Source organism: Rhinatrema bivittatum, chromosome 18 (assembly GCF_901001135.1).
Source record: "Rhinatrema bivittatum chromosome 18, aRhiBiv1.1, whole genome shotgun sequence".
NCBI classification, from domain to species: domain Eukaryota; kingdom Metazoa; phylum Chordata; class Amphibia; order Gymnophiona; family Rhinatrematidae; genus Rhinatrema; species Rhinatrema bivittatum.
The window spans coordinates 1667962-1688897 of NC_042632.1; the positions used below are offsets into that span (position 1 = coordinate 1667962).

General features: G+C 43.2%; 1 protein-coding gene across 1 annotated transcript in view; it reads right to left on the reverse strand.

Annotated features, from left to right (window-relative positions):
• The window catches only part of LOC115079628 (dedicator of cytokinesis protein 2-like), a 991955-nt gene that overhangs the window by 933902 nt on the left and 37117 nt on the right, over window positions 1-20936 (reverse strand). The window contains 1 exon segment of the mRNA XM_029583335.1: window positions 12222-12305. Coding sequence (XP_029439195.1) covers window positions 12222-12305 — 84 coding nt within the window.

Sequence of the window (20936 nt, forward strand, 5' to 3'; positions counted from 1 at the left end):
ATGCAATTTTGGGAATCCTGCCTGGCTTCTATAAATTCCTTACTATCTAACCTCCACTTAGCTCTAAACACAGCTAAAACAGAACTCCTTATTATCTCCAATCACCCGGACTATATATCCCACCCTACCTCACACAACAATGCCCCAGCACACACCCCTTTGCAATCCGTAAGAGATTTAGGTGTTCTCATGGACCAACAGCTTAATTTCAAGCCCCACATCAAATCTCTCCTAAAAGGGGGCTTCTACAAACTAAACATCCTTAAAAAACTAAAACCCCTCCTCCACATGCAAGATTTCCGGACAGTACTGCAGGCGACCATGCTCACCAAGTTGGACTATTGAAATTCCCTCCTCCTGGGCCTACCTGTCTCCACCATCAGACCCCTCCAGATTTTGCAAAATGCTATGGCCAGGGTCATAACCAATACCCGTAGAAGGGACCACATCACCCCCATATTAAAGGATCTGCACTGGCTCCCCATTTCTTTCCGGATACAATACAAAACCCTTACCATCCTACACAGTTCATTGTACAGATACAATTACCCATGGCTAGAGGAAATGCCACGTTTACGCTCCACTGAGCGCCCCACCAGAACTGCTCTTGCAAGCACCCTACACATCCTATTGCTCAAAACTGCCCACCTTGCCCTCACTAGAGAAAGAGCCTTCTCTATCGCGGGCATCTCCCTCTGGAACTCCCTCCCCACCTTCCTCCGTCTTGAGCCATCCCTACACAATTTTTAAAAAGGAGTCAAGACCTGGCTCTTTAAGCAGGCATACTCCGATGCAAACCAAACCTAGCCCCTCCTACCCTCCTGCTCCACCTATACTTCCTTGAAGTCATCTTCCTCCCTTTACACCCCTTTATGTAGCCCTGCCCCTCACCCCCCCCCCCCACTACTTCGTCCCCTACTTTTGTGTCTTATTAATTTTGTATCACTGTATAATCGCCTTTTAGTTACCACAGGTATTACTTGTGCTCTTCCCTCAACTGTACACAGCCTTCATTGTATATAGCCTTCAATTCAGCTCTGCCCTCAACTGTACACAGCCTTCATTGTATATAGCCTTCAATTGTATATAGCCTTCAATTGTTCTCATAGTTTGAATTATCTATCCTCTATACTGGGATATGACAATCGCAGTTTTTTATAACCACTTAATCTGATTTTCAATTGTTTTTCCTTTCTGCGTTCCTAGTATTTCTCCTCTTAATCTCTCTCGTTCCCTTCCCCGCCTCCTCCTTTTTCTAGCCTGCCCCCCTTTCCCCCTTCCTCGTTCATTGTAATTTTCCGATTTTTTCAGTTCATTGTAAACCGGCGTGATGTGTTTTATGAACGTTGGTAAATAAAAGTTCATAAATAAATAAAGTGTGTGTTTATATTGAGTAAGCCCCGAGGTAGTCCTGTGTGCAAGTAGGCGATAAGCCCCTCAGGTAACCTCCAGAATAGTCCTCAGTAAGATTAGCCCCCCAGGTTAGAGCCCCTGGACAGAATGCCTGTGTGCACGGTCTGAACCCAGAACACCCACCATCACATCTCTGAGCTCCCTCAGTATCCTGGAATGTACCTCATCCAGCTCCATGGCCTTGTCCACTTGGAGTTTTCTTTGCTCTTCCATCTGTAAATGGAGTTTTGTCTACTCCACCCTCATCTATGGTTTTATCTTTCCAGGTGAGGGTCCTTCTCCAGGTTCTTCTTTAGTAAACAGTGAACTGAAGTACTTGTTTAATATTTACGCCATTTCTTCATCTCTCTCCACACGTTATTCCTTGTCACCTTTCAATTTCACTTTACCACTTAAGTACTTCCTCCTTTCTTTGATGTATCTGAAAAATGTTTTGCTACCTCACTTTACCTTTTTGGCAATACTTTCTTCCGCCTCACCTTTCTTTCTTGATTTCTTTCTTCATCTCCCTCACTTTCAGATATTCTTCCCTGTGTTCCTTTTTTTGAGATCTTTTATACTTCTTGCTGTTCTTTTTGCCTTTATTATTTCAGCCACCTGCTTTGAGAACCAGATCAGTTTCTTATTCCTCTTACTTTTGTTTACTTTTCTAACATATTGATTTGTTACCTTTGTAAATGCTCCTTTTAATTTAGCCCACTGTTGTTCCACCTCCCCCATTTTCTCCCAGTCTTCTTATTCCTCCAGGTACATCCCCATTTCGATAAAATTCAAAACTCACATCTTTGTGTGACCTCTCTGTATCTTAGCAGTGAAACTAGCCCTGGAGGATTGGCCCCATCTGTTGGAAGGGGCTAGACACTCAGTCACAATCTTTATGGATCATAAAAACTTGCAGTATCTCCAGCAAGCCCAGTGGTTAAACCTATGTCAGGCCCAATGATCTTTATTCGTTAACCATTTTGACTTTTATTTAACTTTTGGTTTTAAAAGACACAACCAATTTGACTTTGAACTCAGGTACTGACCAGCAGAGAAGAACCAGCAGGCTGATGCCCTTTCATGGTCCTTTGAGACAGAAAACTTCACAGAACCCATTGCCACATCATTGATCCAGCAAGAAACCTGGTCACTGCGGCAGTATCTGTTCCGCCAAGGAAGATGGTGGTCCCCCAATGCCTGCAGGAGAAAGTAATTAAATGGGATGACAACTTCTATCTGGCAGGCCACCCTGGGGTCGCCAAAACAATGGAAATGCTTCTTTGCCACTATTGGTGGTCTCAAGTAAGGCAGGATGTGTGGTGCCATGTGGAGTCCTGCTCCAATTGTGCCCTTGGGGGCTGTTACAGCCATTGCCAGCTCCTGAGAAACTCTGGATCCATGTGGCCATGAATTTCTTCACTCACCTTTTTCTAATGGCTGTACTTCCATTTGTGTTGTGGTGGATCTGTTAAAAAGATTGCTCACTTTATACCACTTCCTGGACTTCCCTCAGCACCAGGGCTGGCTCATCTCTTTTTTGTTTATTTATTTACAGTCATTTATAGACTGCTCATAAAGAGAATCTCCTGCTGAGCAGGGTACAATATAACATAAGACAAAATTAAAAGCAATAAAACAGATAATAAAAGAAAACATATTAAAACAAATATGCCTTCAACACATCTTCCGTCTCCACGGCTTACTGGAACACATTCTCTCTGATCGAGGTGTTACCGAGCGCACGTGAAGCGCGGTCGCTTCCATAGCAGGTGGTGAGCCCTTGGGCCACGGCAAGACTCAAGGGGGAGCCCCAAGCCACACCGTGGGAGGTGAGCCAATGCAGGCATGGTGAGGCAGGCAGGAACAGAAGCAGGGGATAAGGAGCGGAGTCTGACCCTCAGCCGGACCTGCACGCCCATAGCAACCAACACTGGGATGTTGATTGATGAACGGTCCTCCAACTGTTCCAAGCCCTTTCGGACCTGCCGCTGGGTACGGCATAGGGCAGCAGGCCGGACAGAGGCGAGGGCAGACAGAGTCCTTAGCAAACTGAAGACATCAGACGGGGGCTGAAGCAGACATCCAAGACAGGGCTGAAGCAAGACATCAAGGCAAGGGCTGAAGCAGGATATGTGCATACTGGTCACGGACCACCCTGTCCTACAATCGCGGGAGCGGACACATGCAGGAAAGAGGAAGCGGTGGGTTACTGCACTCCTGGCAGTCAAGGAAGGGTAGGTTGCTGCACTCCTGGCAGCCTAAAGCAGGAAGGAAAGTCGGGAACTGGATCAGGCACTGGATCAGGAACAGACATCAGGCAACATCAGGAACAGACATCAGGCAACATCAGGAACAGACATCAAGGCAGAGACAGGACAAGGAGCCATCAAAGCAAGCAAGACCACGGAGGACCTGGATCGAGGAAGAGGTACAGACGACTGTAATGCTCAATCCAAAAGGCAAAACGGAACTGAAGAGGAAGTCCTTTTATACAGCTGATGTGGGCAACTCCCTGGGAGGAGTTCACTTGGACCACCCCTCGCTGGCCCTATAACTGAGATGGAGAGCTGCGGGCCGGCCCCTAGGGAGAAGGGCGTGGCCGAACCAGGAAGTCCAAACCCAGCCAGCAAGCCACAGGCAGGCCTCAGGAACAGCTAGGCCTCCCAGGCCCTGGAGCACATCCTGGATGTTACACAGGCGAGGCCCTGGCTTCGAAGCGGCCTCCGGTGGAAAGGTGAGATACCTCCTGTAGCGCAGCAACAGGGGGGATCGTAACACAAGGGATGCAATTCGTAGCATGGTTCTGGAAAAACCTGTGCAAGAAGTATAGAATTTCATTGAATTTCTCTTCCATGTACAACCCACAAAGTAATGAACAGAGAGAGAGAGAACCAATCAAATCCTTAAGGGTTTTCTGAGATCCTACATAAACAATGTCAGAATGATTGGGCATCTCTCCTTCCCTTGGTAGAATTCTGCCGTAACAATCATGTTGGAGACTCCACGAGGTCATCTCCATTCCGGATCATGTATGGCAAGCATCCTCAAGTGCCACTCCCTATACTGGTAACAGTTCCATGCGTGGAAGTCAGTCATGATCCAAGATTTTGAGGAGTTGTGGCTAAAGACCTGTCAACTCCTTGCTTTGGCCACAGAGAAAATACGAGAAGCAAGCAGACAAAAGAAGCTGGCCACCAGCACCACATCTCAAACCCGGGGAGTTGATATTTATTTATTTATTTATTTAAAGTCTTTTTTATACCGTCGCTAAGTTATATACCATTGCAACGGTTTACATGTAGGCACATAAGTTTGGAGTAAGCGTACTATAGTATATTCTAACAGGTGCCATTAAGTTTCGGTTACATTAAATCATAAAAATGCGTACAAATGTTTAGTGATGTAGATTCTGGCCAGGTGTACCTAGAAGGTACTTTTACAGGTCAAAAAAATCACATTTACTGTGTTATATTATTACATTCATTGTGTACTCAATTTGTTAAAATATTGTAATGCACATTTATGAGAATAGTGCTGTGTGCCGGTGCTCTTCTATTTATTCCAGTGTATTTTCTATTCTCTGGTCTCTTTATAAAAGGCTTGTTTAAAAAGCCATGTCTTTAGACTTCTCTTGAATGTTTTGGGGTCTCTCTGCAATCTGGTGTCCAAAGGCATTGTGTTCCAGAATGTGGACCCTGCTAAAGACAATGCCCTTTCTCTTACCTGGGTTAGTCTTGCTGTCTTGACTGAGAGAATGGTTAAGAGAGCTTTGCTTGCTGAACGAAGGTTCCTGTGTGGTATGTGTACCCGTAGTGCAGTGTTTAGCCAGTCCGCTTTTTCATCATGTATTAGTTTATGTATGGTGCATAGTGCTTTGTATTTTATTCTTTGTTCTATGGGTAGCCAGGGAAGTTCGGCCAGTTTCAGTTATATGGTCTCTTCTTCTTTTTCCAGTTAGTATTCTCGCTGCTGTGTTTTGTAGAATTTGAAGTAGTCTTATTGTTGTATTTGGGAATCCTAGAAAAAGTGCATTACAGTAATCGGTACTAGTGAAAACTAGTGCCTGAAGCACTGTTCTGAAATCTGCAGGAGTTAGTAACAGTTTAAGTTTTCTGAGGATCATGAGTTTAGCATAGCCTTCTTTTACTTTTAGCGATATGTGTTGTTTTAGATTAATTTCGGGGTCCATTATTATTCCAAGGTTCCTTACTTTTTCCGCTAGTTCTATTTTCTGGTTGTTTTTTAGTATAATTGGGGTTTGAATGATTTTGATATTTTTTCTTTCTAAGTGTAGAAATTCACTAGTTCCATTTGGTTTAACAGTTGTTTTATGATGTCTAGGTACATGTTAGCTAGGTTAATGTTGTTTCTATTGTGTCGTCGATTGGCAGAATTAATTGAATATCATCTGCATAGATGTAATGTATGATTCCTAATCCTGCTAGTAGATGGCATAATGGAAGCATGTATATGTTAAAAGGGGTTGCGGATAAGGCTGATCCCTGCGGTACACCTGTTTCAAGATTGAATTTGTCTGATAATGTGTTGTTGATCTGAACTTGAAAGAACCTATTTTTTAGATATGAGCTGAACCAGTTTATTGTTTCGTTGTGTAGACCAATCTCTTCTAGTCTTTTTAGTAGAATTTTATGGTTTACTGTGTCAAAGACTGCTGATAAGTCTAACAATATTAGAATGTATTGTTTTCCATGGCAGAGATATGGCAGAAGTTCCCAACCTTTTTAGGAGTGTGGACTCCTTTTCAATCTCCAAATATTTTCGGGACTCCCACATGCTACCTGCAGTTATGTGCCATATATAGAAAAGCTATTAATATAACAACAAAGAAATATATACACACCAGACTCATTGATAATAATAAAACTTATTAAAAATAATGCTTACTGATATAAATTGAATACATATACTTGCAAAGCACAGTTGTAAATGTGCATGAATGTACTCATATTCAGTAACTTATGTAGTGAACTACAGGCAGCCACATAGCTTGATCTATTTGGATCTGGAGCGACCGGAGGGAATGGACTGCAGAGAGAGAGTTGCGAGGTGGGATAAAGAGGCAGACTGGTGGAGGGACAGAGACAAACTGGAGGGAGTGGGCTGGTGGAGAAAGAGAAAGAGAGCAAATGAAAGGGATGAACTGGTGGAGAGAGAGAGTAACTGGCAAAGCTGGATTGGTGGAGTGAGAGAGAGAGCAACTGGTGGGGCTGAACTGGTGGAGGGTGAGACAAAGTGACTAACAGGGATGGACTGGTGAGGGAGAGAGCGAGCAACTGGTTGGATTGGATTGGTGGAGGGTGAGAGAGAGAGCAACTTGTAGGGCTGGACTGGTGGAGGGTCAGAGAGAGAGAAAGACTTGTGGGGATGGACTGATGGAGTGAGAGGGAGACTGGTTGGGATGGATTGTGGATCAAAGACAGAGAGTGAGACAAAGGTGGAGAAAGGGGATAGAGGGATATTTGAGATAGGCTCACATCACTAAAAGGGAGATGTGGAGAGAGGTTTGGTGCATATATTTCCCTCTCAGCCCTCTCCCCAATCATGGTATTTTTTTTTAATTATAATTATTTTGAAGAAAATCATCTACGACAGGGAAACCACCCTGTTAGTTTGATCTTGGCAGGGGTCCAATGGCTCTTTCCACACCTGCCTGTCACCAGAGACTGGACACGCCCATTCATAAATCAAGTGTGCAAACATTTGCACTATTATTGCAGAATGCAAGACATGCATGTCAGTTGCATCTCTAGACAGAAGAACCTTTTAAGTAACACAGACCCTCACCAAATTCAGAATACAGAGATGAAAAGTAGAAATACAAACATGCAGATAAAAACTGAACTGGAAACCGCAAGAAGCCAGACTCTGTATGCAGAAACATCACCTGTCCTCATAAAACATCAAATACAAAACAAGAAATATAAAATATCAATAATAGTAAAACCATATTAATAAAACAAATATTTCAAAACTGACATATATAATAATAATGTAACAATAATAACATAAAAATAACAACATCCATTAACTTAAAATGAATATAAATTATTTTTAAATTTCCCAAACAACAAAAAAAAATTTCAAAACATCAGACACATCAAATAGCAATTAACAATTAACACTAATAAAGATTTAAAATTGCCCCACTCTCTATACCTGGGAATTTTTTATTTCTAGTCGCCTAGAGATTGCCATGGATTAGCAAGGTTGGGAGGAGGGTACTCAGACTTTCTCCTCTCTATCATACACACAGATGCATGCACATGTTCATTCTCACTCACACACATGCTCTCTCTTTCACACATGTTCACACTAACACACTTCTCTCTCGTATACACATGCTCTCACAAACTCGCTTTCTCTCTCTTGTACACACATGCTCTCATACATATGCTTCTTCACTCTTACACACATGCTGTCTCTCATTCACATGCTCCATCTCATGTACACATGCTTATTCTACGCTCCCTCCTTCTCACAGAAACGTTCCCTCTCTGTTATTCATTCATACATGCTCTCTCACACAGACACAGGTTCCCTCTCTCTCAAACACATACGCTCTAATACACAAAGGCTCCCTCTCTTACACACATATTCATACTCTTTCACACACACACACATGTGGTTGAAAATATTCTTTTATATCCTGACTTCCCTTTTTTTATGTCATCCACTTTCCCTGGCAATCATCCTTCTGTTAGGGGAATATATGCTCAATTAAAGCTGATTTTGCAGGATATCTTTACAAGTTTTGAGGAGCAGTTCTCCTGTGTAACTAGTACAGATTTTTTTAAATTACTGTGCACCCTGCTTCTCATTAATTTATTACATCGACAATAAAATTACATTTTAGCATGGTAATTTAAAAAATATGTTTGAATTTTTAGTGGAGATTTTTACCATGGATCTTAGTACATTGGCTCCTTCATTTGAACATAAGAAATGCCATTCTGGGTCAGATCAAGGTCCATTGAGTTCAGCATCCTGTCTCCAATAGTTGCCATTCCAGGTTGCAAGTACCTGACAGATCTCATAAAGTAGATCTAATACCTCTTACTCCCAGGGATTACAATAGCTTTCTTTAGTCTACCTGAATAATAATGTTCCTCTTGGAACTTGTTGAAACCTTTTTTAAACCCTACTATGCTGGTAGCCTTGATCATGCCCTCTGGAAACAGATTCCACAGCTTAATAGTGTGCTGAGTGAAAAAAAAATACTTTCTGCAATTTCTTTTCAATCTGCTAGTTGTTAGTTTCATAGAGTGTCCATTTGTTTTAGTATTATTTGAAAGGGTAAATAACTGTCCTTTGTTTACACATTCCACCTCACTCATGATTTTATAAACTTCCATCATGTATCCTCTTAGTTGAAGAGCCCTTCCTTTGCAGCTTCTCATCATTCCCGTTATCATTTTTCTCACCACCATGGATTGTACAGAGGCAATATAATTTGTTCTGTTTTATTCTCCATTCCTTTTTTTTTTGTGTTAAGGCTCTGAGGTAGAATACAAATGTTCTGGGTGCAGACAGAAGAGAAGAGAGTTAGCTAAGGATTAGTTCTGTTGCCACACAACATAATGGGTTGGCTTTTATGTAGGTAGATTTAAGAGTAGGAAGTGCTAACTACCACAGAGTCTATCTTCAGAACCTTTTTAAAAAATCTACTAACTTTCTTTTCATTTTGTTGTATTTCTGAGGTCCATATTCAGCTGTTGTGCTACTTAGCCAGTTATACATAACCAACTAATTAGCAGGGTATATTCAGCCATACAGCCCCGACCAAAGTTAGCCGCAGAAGGTAACCAGCTAACTTCACATATCGGAGTTAGCCAATTAACTTAGGAGGCTAACTCCGCTCCTCCCCAGAATGCCTCCTGCACCCCCCACTTCTCATCCAGCTAGAATTTAGCCAGATAAGTGTTGTATCTGTGGACCCTTGGGCTGGGGTGAGATTGACTCAACCTGCAGGGAAGAGCCCTGCAGATCTCACCGTCAGCAGACAGACCCAGTCTGGAGCTTCACCATTACCACCCCACTTTACCCTTAAGTTAAACCTATGGGCTGGCAGGTCGTAGGCAAGGGTCTCTGCTGATGACTAGGGATGTAGTCCAATGCCAGGCTAGGGTCGTAGGCAGGCAGTGGTCAGGAGGCTCAACAGGCAAGGATCAATGGCAGGCAGCAATCAGGTGTATCAAGAGTCCAGGCAAGGGTCAAAACCAGGTATTATCCAAGGAAGAGGAAGAGGGATGGATAGAGCTGAGGCAGGCTGGGCAGGCAAGACAGGAGTAGGCAGGGCAGACAAAGCTAGGAACAGGCAGTTACACCCGTAGGTCGCAGATGGCTGCGACCGCTGTTGCTCACCTCCTTCTTTGCAGCTTTGACTCTGTTGGGAAGACTTGCGGCCTCTGCCAGCTATCACCGGCCTGCCCACCGTTCCTGGGCCTCCCTGGACGTCGCGGACGCTGCCAACCGTCATCTTGCCCTTGGAATCCCCTAGGCGTGCGCACAGGCCAGTCTTAAGCATGTCATGGCGGGAACCTCGGGGGTGTCAACTCCGGATGATGTCATCCTTCCAAGACATTTAAGCTGGCTGGCCCTGCCTACCTACGACTTGACAACGTCTTCCCTCATTGCTGAATCCACTTCTCTCACTACGGAATTCCCGTTCCAGTTCCTGCTACTTTGGCTTGAGACGCTCTAGATATCTGAAGACATTCTCTTGGATCCCCTAGCCTCGTGCGATCGCTCTCACAGATGGCGATCAATGCGACCGGCAAGGTCGATGAGAGAATCCAATGCCTCAGGGAGTTCCCGTGCTGCTAATTCATCCTTGATGTGTGAGCTTAGACCTTTTAGGAATATGGCACGCAGTCAGCCCAGATCCCAGTGTAATTCCGAGGAGAGAGTCCTAAACTCGATGACATAATCGGTCAGTGACCTGGCACCTTGTTGTAGATGCAGAAGCGTAGATCTGGCGATGGTCTTGCGACCGGGATCGTCAAATACGGAGTGAAATAGGTTGAGGAAGCCCGGCAAGTCTTAAGGATCGGATCCGTTCGCTCCCAAAGAGGCCAAGGCTTTTCTGTCCAGGAGGGACAAGATGTATGTAGTTTTGGAAACTACATCGGGGAAATATGCAGGTTAAAAGGAAAAGTACATGCTGCACTGGTTCAAGAAGCCCCTACACAACAAGGGTTCACCTGCGAAAAGAGGAGGTGCTGCAGGCACTGGAGGCCGGAACGGTGACACATGTGAAGCAAGGCTTGGCTTGACAGGCAGTGGGACAGAGTCCAGCCGATTACTCAATTGATTTATGGCATTAGCCAAAGCCTCTAATACCTTTTGCTGCTCTGAAATTCGCTGGACCAGGCCACGGATGGCCTGAATCGCCAAGACTTGTGCCGGGTCCATGGACTTGGCAATCTGTTAGGATTTGTATGTATGTAGGCCCTGGGCCGAGGTGAGAGATGGTACTGCCCATAGGGAGGAGCCCTGTGAGCCTCACCATCGGGAGGCGAGGTCTCAGCGGATGTCAGACACAGCTGTAGAATGGAGTCTTTATTAGAGAGATAGAGAGCCACTGCCCATGAAGTGGGGAGTGCAGGAGAAAGTCACAGAGTCTGTGCGGTGGGGTATACCCAAGGGGAATACCTCTATAGTGAAGATACGGCAATGGTCCGCAGAGCGGGGTACACCGATGAGACTCCACAGTAGAGATGATACGGTAGTGGTCCATGGAGCAGGGCACACCAGTGAGGGGTCCTCAGAAGAGATGATACGGTAGTGGCCCACAGCGCGGGATACACCAATGAGGGTTGCACACTAGAGGTGGTACGGTAGTGGTCCGTAGAGCGGAGGTACTCACAGTAGCGAAGGTTCCAGGAGAAGCCCCGGCAAACGGGGCAAGCAGTAGTCCAAGGCAAAGGCCATCTGAGGAGCGGATAGCCAAAGACGAGGAAGGGCCCCCAAGGAGCAGGCACCCAGAGCATCTCACGCCAAAGGAGCAGGAACTGGAATGGGAAGTCCATAGTGAGCGAAGCGGATTCAGCAATGAGGGAACTCGTTGCCAAATTGTAGGTAGGCAGGGCCAGCCTGCTTAAATGTCCTGGAAGGATGACGACATCTGGAGGGGACGCCCCCGAAGTTAAGACTAGTCTGTGCGCACGCCTAAGGGATTCCGAGGGTAAGATGGCAGTCAGCAGCGTCCGCGGCGTCCAGGGAGGCCCAGGAACGGTAGGCAGGCCGGCGACAGCTGGTGGAGGCCGCAAGTCTTGTCAAAGCTGTAAAGAAGAAGGTGAGCAACAACGGTCGCAGCCGTCTGTGACCGACGGGCGTAACATAAACTTAGCTAAGCTACTGTCTGAACATCTGGCCATTCCAAACTCAGTGTTAGGATTGCAACACTGGTTGTTCCATACAGGTTTCCCCAACCTTCTTAGAATCCTGATGCAGCTGTACTACTGCTGTTATCTGTATAATTATGGTTGCTCCATGCAGGTTAATCTAGCCTTTTTGGAATCCTTCATGCACAGTACCCAGAAGATAAACTAACCTATATACTATCAGAGTACAGTATATTGGTGTTCAGTTGTTGACTGGCAAGTTTGTTTTTATGCATTCCAATCCAAATATTGAGCTTATCGATACAAAAAAATATATTTCTAGGAATTTTTTATACTATTTATTTAAGATATGAGAGAATTTCAGAACAAAATTATAAGATCAGGGTAAATAGCCAAAAGATTATTTGAAGAAACAGCACAAAATTACTTTAAACCATAAAGTCATGCTTTTTGCTGTCTTACCTTCACAAGACTCCAGGATGTGGACGGTATCTCCAATCTGCAGTGACAGCTGAGGCACTCCAGTGGCTTTAAAGTTATATATTGCTGTAAGAAATAAAGAGTACAACCAATTCTACATCAACCACAAGATTACATCTTTAGCTAAAGAGAAAGGAAATCACTATTATAGCAATACCACTTCAGGAAACAGATAAATGCATCAAGTTACTGCTATGCTGACAATCAGGAAATCTATATTAGTAGCACACTAGTACACACAAAGCATAAGCACTCATCATGTGGGTGCTTTGGGGCTAGAATACCAACAGAAATAACTTTATAGAGGGCAAAGTACCATCAGAAATTTTACCCCTTCTCTGAAGAGCAAGCTACCCAATCCTATAATACCTCATCTTTATCTCAGTACTGTATTTCATCACCAGATCCATTACTATCTCATCTGATTCTCAGCACTGCAATACATCATCAGATAAATTAATGTATCAAATCACGGTGAACCTAGAAGATGTGGTAGGCCTGATTGACAAACTGAAGAGTAGTAAATCACCTGGACCGGATGGTATACACCCCAGAGTTCTGAAGGAACTAAAAAATGAAATTTCAGACCTATTAGTAAAAATTTGTAACTTATCATTAAAATCATCCATTGTACCTGAAGACTGGAGGATAGCAAATGTAACCCCAATATTTAAAAAGGGCTCCAGGGGCGATCCGGGAAACTACAGACCGGTTAGCCTGACTTCAGTGCCAGGAAAAATAGTGGAAAGTGTTCTAAACATCAAAATCACAGAACATATAGAAAGACATGGTTTAATGGAACAAAGTCAGCATGGCTTTACCCAGGGCAAGTCTTGCCTCACAAATCTGCTTCACTTTTTTGAAGGAGTTAATAAACATGTGGATAAAGGTGAACCGGTAGATATAGTATACTTGGATTTTCAGAAGGCGTTTGACAAAGTTCCTCATGAGAGGCTTCTAGGAAAAGTAAAAAGTCATGGGATAGGTGGCGATGTCCTTTCGTGGATTGCAAACTGGCTAAAAGACAGGAAACAGAGAGTAGGATTAAATGGGCAATTTTCTCAGTGGAAGGGAGTGGACAGTGGAGTGCCTCAGGGATCTGTATTGGGACCCTTACTGTTCAATATATTTATAAATGATCTGGAAAGAAATACGACGAGTGAGATAATCAAATTTGCAGATGACACAAAATTGTTCAGAGTAGTTAAATCACAAGCAGATTGTGATAAATTGCAGGAAGACCTTGTGAGACTGGAAAATTGGGCATCCAAATGGCAGATGAAATTTAATGTGGATAAGTGCAAGGTGATGCATATAGGGAAAAATAACCCATGCTATAATTACACGATGTTGGGTTCCATATTAGGTGCTACAACCCAAGAAAGAGATCTAGGTGTCATAGTGGATAACACATTGAAATCGTCGGTTCAGTGTGCTGCGGCAGTCAAAAAAGCAAACAGAATGTTGGGAATTATTAGAAAAGGAATGATGAATAAAACGGAAAATGTCATAATGCCTCTGTATCGCTCCATGGTGAGACCGCACCTTGAATACTGTGTACAATTCTGGTCGCCGCATCTCAAAAAAGATATAATTGCGATGGAGAAGGTACAGAGAAGGGCTACCAAAATGATAAGGGGAATGGAACAACTCCCCTATGAGGAAAGACTAAAGAGGTTAGGACTTTTCAGCTTGGAGAAGAGACGACTGAGGGGGGATATGATAGAGGTGTTTAAAATCATGAGAGGTCTAGAACGGGTAGATGTGAATCGGTTATTTACTCTTTCGGATAGTAGAAAGACTAGGGGACACTCCATGAAGTTAGCATGGGGCACATTTAAAACTAATCGGAGAAAGTTCTTTTTTACTCAACGCACAATTAAACTCTGGAATTTGTTGCCAGAGAATGTGGTTCGTGCAGTTAGTATAGCTGTGTTTAAAAAAGGATTGGATAAGTTCTTGGAGGAGAAGTCCATTACCTGCTATTAAGTTCACTTAGAGAATAGCCACTGCCATTAGCAATGGTTACATGGAATAGACTTAGTTTTTGGGTACTTGCCAGGTTCTTATGGCCTGGATTGGCCACTGTTGGAAACAGGATGCTGGGCTTGATGGACCCTTGGTCTGACCCAGTATGGCATTTTCTTATGTTCTTATGTTCTTATCACCTGAATCTCAGTGTTGAAATACATAATCAAGGACAAGTTCAGCGGCAGTGCTCTGCACTGATGAAGCATGTACTTTTCTTCAAAATTTGGGACAAGTTTGACACAGGGAACTGGGTTGCCAAGGCTTATTAGCTAGTTTGGACTGCTATGGCTCTCACTCTGGTGGTGACCCAGTGATTTTCTATAATTTCTTAGTATCCGTGATCTGAATTTTCACCTTCCCAACTGGAATCAAATGGAATTCCTGAAGGCCTATCTTTATCTTTTAGCATCCAGTGGTGGACTTTTATATGACTTTATCAGACAGGCAGCCACCAAATTTGTTTGTTTTTTTAATTTTTACCATGGATCTGAATTAATTCAGGTTTTTCAATTTTTTTAATTGTGCTTGTGGAGCCTATCATATAATTTAGCCTGCCTTGAGAACTGAGGGCTGTCCCTCTCTTTCTATCTCCAATCTTTCAGGGGTTTCTTGGTCTTCTTCATTATCACTCATTTCTTGGGAGTTGAACAATTTTTGCCCTAATGGAATCTCATCTATCTCTGTATCATTTGGCCCTTCTTTGGCAATGGTAACACTCTCCGGTGAACCATGCACAATTCCTACAGCCTGGTATCCTTTCCATTCCCCTTTGAGCTCCCTAGGTGTATATCGGCACTTACACTCTTCCTTGTGAATCAGAGGTTATTCCCCTTTCTTTTTATTTTTTATTTTTAAGCATTTTCAAATATAACAAGAATCCACTTATTTTATTTATTTATTTATTTGTTTATTTACTTATTTATTTTAAAATGTTTCTATACCGCTTTTACAAATAAGGTTTAGTCAAAACAGTGTACAAAAGATACAAATCATAAAAATAAAAATAAAATAACATAATTAGAAATTACACAAATCTTATAATAAAATAAAAATACAATAAAACAAGTTCATAAATTATTAAATCCTAACAAAAACAAGATAAGTGCCATCTTCTACATTATAGCGGTATATAAGGGGAAAACTGAAAAATGGATGGTTATGTGGTGTGTAAAGTGGTTTATGTTTATTTGAAGTAATTTTGAAAGCAATCTGAAACAGGTGGGTTTTTAAGGATTTCTTGAAGTGAATTGGATTGGATAGTAATCTTAATGAATCTGGCAATGCATTCCAAAGGATGGGACCTGCTACTGAAAAGGCCCTTTTTCTTGTGATATCTAATCGTGCTTGCCGAGGTGAAGGGGTGTCTAAGAAGTTTTTTGTTAGTGATCTCAAACGTCTAGTGGGTTTGTAAATATGGAGTAGAGAGCAAAGCCAAGTGGAAGATGAGTTGTGGATGAGTGAATGGATAATGGTAAGGATTTTGTACTTTATTCTAAATTTTATTGGTAACCAATGATAAGTCTGAAGTATTGGAGTGATGTGATTTCTAATGGAAGTACCTGATAGGATACGTGCTGCCGCATTCTGGGCTAATTGTAATGGTTGGATGGTATTATCGGGGAGACCTAGATAAAGAGAATTGCAGCAATCGAGACCTGAAAAAATAAGAGATTGAAGGATAGTACGGAAATCCTGAAAGAACAGTAATGGACGAAGACGCTTCAGTTGTAGTTTATAGAAAGAACTTGTTGGGAAATACAGATAAACTGCAATCATCTAAACAAATTCAGGTAATAAGCAAGTGCACTGTTTATCTTCATAATTAGGCAATAAAGAGGGGACAGATGTATATGGAGTGATATATAGGAAAAGAAGCACGTTCATAAAGAAATATAGAGACCCACCAGAGAACATAATCATTCCCCCAATCCTAATATAGGAGATGCTTGGGCATGAGAGTCCAGAAAAGCTCAGAGTTGTAATGGCTCAAAAAAGACATAATTGGAGTTTAAATATTTTACTATACACTTACAGGGATATTTTAGAACAAACTTAGCCCCTCTTGATAATACCTCTGGGGCGGATTTTCAGAGCCCTGCTCGCGTAAATCCGCCCAAAACCGGGCGGATTTACGCGAGCAGGGTCCTGCGCGCCGGTAAGCCTATTTTACATAGGCCTACCGGCGCGCGCAGAGCCCCGGGACTCGCGTAAGTCCCGGGGTTTTCGGAGGGGGCGTGTCGGGGGGCGTGTCGGGGGGGGCGGGCCCGAACCGCGCGGCGTTTTTGGGGCGTGTCGGGAGCGTTCCGGGGGCGGGCCCGGGGACGTGGCTAAGGCCCGGGGCGGCCTGGGGGCGTGGCCGCGCCCTCCGGACCCACCCCCAGGTCGCGTCCCGGCGCGCAGGAGGCCCGCTAACGCGCGGGGATTTACACCTCCCTCCAGGAGGCGTAAATCCCCCGACAAAGGTAAGGGGGGGTTTAGACAGGGCCAGGCGGGTGGGTTAGGTAGGGGAAGGGAGGGGAGGGCAAAGGAAATTTTATCACCATGAAATAACAGTAAGCGATTTCACATAAGCCGTAATACTGAGTTTCTATCAGATGGAAAGTTGAAGGAGACTAACAGAGTTGCCCTTTTTAATATGGTAGTCTCTATAGACAACTCCAAAAAGTCCATCAAATTCAGTGATATATCCACAGATTGATTCTCGAGTTCAGCATCCTCTTAGAGGGAAGATAATAGATCTTAGATATTACTGGCAATGCTTCAATAGACATTTTCAAAATGTGATTAAGACTTGAAAATCTCATAAGATGATATCAACTTTACATAATTTATTTATTTATTTAAATGATTTTATATACCGACAACCGTTTGCACATCGTGTTGGTATATCTATATAACGAAAGTTAAGAACCCTTAAATTTAAGGATTTCAAAGAGTTCTCGATATTTTCCAGTTTTTTTTGAGTATACAGCTTCCGATTGAACAAACTTATGTTGAAAGGACTCCAACGTTGTAACATGAGATTCCAGTTGTTCCACCTTTGTAGTATGGGAAATAACTATACTTTCAGTTGTGTGAACTTGATGATTTGTGTCCAAGGTAATCTTAGTCAAATTGGATATTGCAGATTCCAGAGATATCAAGGCAGCCCATTGAGAATCCATAGTTATCACAGCAGGTTTTACCAGGGGGGGAGAAACAACCGGGCCTACCCTAGGATCTATATCACCCGCTCCTATATGGCTCATATCTCTATCCTCAAAACCAATAGCTCTGGTTAAGGCAGAAGCATTCTGGGATTGTATAGGAATGTGGGCCTCAAATGCAGCAGCAGCACAACACTCCTTGCTGCACCTACCCTGCTTCCCTTATTGACGTTTTCAGTCTGCTGTTCTTCAGACTCCTCATCTTGAAGTCCAGACCGAGCTGCTTGGATGATCAGTGAAGCAGCACAAGGAGGGGAAGGAGTTTTTGGGGCACCAGGACTTAAAGATATTCCTTCAGCCAGCAGCGCTGATACCCGCTCTGTGTTGGCATCTGCAGCAGCCTCCTCACCGGTGCAGATTCTAGTGGAGCCATGAAGAATGACTCTATCTGTGGCTGATGACATTCCGGAATGGGAGAGGAGGTGGAAATCTCCCTTAATCTTGTTTTGTGTTTAGTATGAGGCATTTTTCTTACAGGAAAAATAAGGAAAGCACAGTCCGGAGAGAGCCTCTTCAGCGTGCGTCTCTAGCAGCGGCCATCTTGCCCCTCATTCCCCTCTTTCTATAGCCTTTGAGGGTTTTTATAGAGGTCCATTTTTTCAACGCTGCTGTCATCTTTTTCTACAAACCAACCCAAACCAATAATGCAGGTAAATCAAAATACCACACCACAATCAAAACCTACATATTAATATCTAATATAAAATATTTTTAATGCAAAATTTATACTTTTATTTATTTATTTATTAATTTGACACTTTTAAAATATACCGACATTCATGAAGCACATCAGGCCGGTTTACAAAGAACTTAGAAGGATGAAAATACAAAAAACGTGGAGGGGGGAAGGGGAGCAGACGAGAAGAGGGAGGAGAGGGGGCGAGGAAAGCAGGAAGAATAGGGCAGCAGAGTGAGAAAAGAGAGGAACCATAATAATATACAATTTCTTAAAAGTATGATACGCAGAGTAGTTAATTTACATCAGAAGGAAACCTTCTACAGGGTAGCCCATGGAAAAGTAGCTACTTTTCCATGGGCCACCCTGTAGAAAAGTTTTAAGAGAAGAAGGTGGTAGTTTCATATATAATACTATTATACAGGTTCCATCCAGGTTACCTAAATAGACTTGTTGTAATCATCAACATACCACCATCCACCCATATTTTTAAATGTTTTTAATTTTGAAATGATTTACAAAAATGTTTTTACCATGGAAAATAAACTGTTCATAATACTGCCCTATATTTGTACTGTTTTCCAATAGTGTTTAAATCTCAAAATGTATCAGCACTGTAGTTGCTTAAAAAACACACTTGGTTAAAACAAGAAAGATCTCAATGAAACAAACAAGTTCTTAGCTTTTCGCAGTTCCAAGTTCTTATCTGCTCGTTAATCCCACTTTTCATAACTCTCAATTCTTTAGGTGTTTGTTGGTCCCAACATGGCCAGATTTTGGATAAAATCCTTCATCAGGGGTTCAAGCACACTAAAAGAGAAAAATCTCTTAATCTCTTCAACAACATCGCCCAGCCAGCTTCAAAACATGGTGGACTAAGCTTGTTCACTACAGCGTTCACATTTAAAGGGACTACCATGTGACTAAATCAAATCCAATCAGCAAATTGACTAAATTAATGACCACCAATCTAGCTGTTCACTTACATAGAAACATAGAAACATAGAAATGACGGCAGAAGACCGAATGGCCCATCCAGTCTGCCCAGCAAGCCTCACACATTTTTTCTCTCATACTTATCTATTTCTCTTAGCTCTTTGTTCTATTCCCCTTCCACCCCCACCATTAATGTAGAGAACAGTGATGGAGCTGCATCCAAGTGAAATATCTAGCTTGATTAGTTAGGGGTAGTAGGGGTAGTAACCGCCGCGATAAGCAAGCTACACCCATGCTTATTTGTTTTACCTAGACTATGTTGTACAGCCCTTGTTGGTTGTTTTTCTTCTCCCCTGCCGTTGAAGCAGGGAGCTATGCTGGATATGCGTGAAGTATCAGTTTTTTTCTCCCCTGCCGTTGAAGCAGAGAGCCATGCTGGATATGCATTGAAAGTGAAGTATCAGGCACATTTGGTTTGGGGTAGTAACCGCTGTAACAAGCCAGCTACTCCTCGCTTTGTGATTGCGAATCCTTTTTTTCTTCACCCCTGTCGTTGAAGCTATGCAGGATATGCGTGAAGCATCAGTTTTTTGTTTTTGGTTTTTTTTTTTTTCCCCTGCTGTTGAAGCAGAGAGCTATGCTGGAAATGTGTGATGTATCAGTCTTTCTCCCATGCCGTTGAAGCAGAGAGCCATGCTGGATATGCATGGAAAGTGAAGTATCAGGCACATTTGGTTTGGGGTAGTAACCGCTGTAACAAGCCAGCTACTCCCCGCTTTGTGAGTGCGAACCCTTCTTCTTCTCCCTTGCCGTTGAAGCAGAGAGCTCTGCTGGATGTGTGAAGTATCAGTTATTCTTCTCCCCTGTCGTTGAAGCAGAGAGCTATGCTGTATATGCATTGAAAGTGAAGTATCAGGCATATTTGGTTTGGGGTAGTAACCGCCGTAACAAGCCAGCTACTCCCCTCTTTGTGAGTGCAAATCCTTTTTTCCATTTCCTCTTGCTGTTGAAGCTTAGAGCGATGTTGGAGTCACAGTAAGCATGTGTATGTTTATTGAATAAGGGTATTGTGTCCAGGCAGTAGCCATCATTCTGGCGAGTCACCCACTCTTCATTGGCGGCCTCTTGACTTTATGGATCCACAGTGTTTATCCCACGCCCCTTTGAAGTCTTTCACAGTTCTGGTCTTCACCACTTCCTCCGGAAGGGCATTCCAGGCATCCACCACCCTCTCCGTGAAGAAATACTTCCTGACATTGGTTCTGAATCTTCCTCCCTGGAGCCTCAAATCGTGACCCCTGGTTCTGCTGATTGTTTTCCTACGGAAGAGGTTTGTCGTTGTTTTTGGATCATTAAAACCTTTCAAGTATCTGAAAATCTGTATCATATCACCTCTGCTCCTCCTTTCCTCCAGGGTGTACATAATTAGATTCTTCAATCTCTCCTCGTACGTCATCCGATGAAGATCCTCCACCTTCCTGGTTGCCCTTCTCTGTACCGCTTCCATCTTGTCTTTGTCTTTTTGTAGATACGGTCTCCAGAACTGAACACAGTACTCCAGGTGAGGCCTCACCAAGGACCTGTACAAGGGAATAATCACTTCCCTTTTCTTACTCGATATTCCTCTCTCTATGCAGCCCAGCATTCTTCTGGCTTTTGCTATCGCCTTGTCGCATTGTTTCGCTGTCTTCACATCATTAGACACTATCACCCCAAGGTCCCTCTCCTGCTCCGTGCACATCAGCCTTTCCCCCCCCCCCCCCCCTTCGAATACACTTCATTCAGATTTCCACTCCCCATATGCATGACTTTGCACTTCTTGGCATTGAATCTCAGCTGCCATATCTT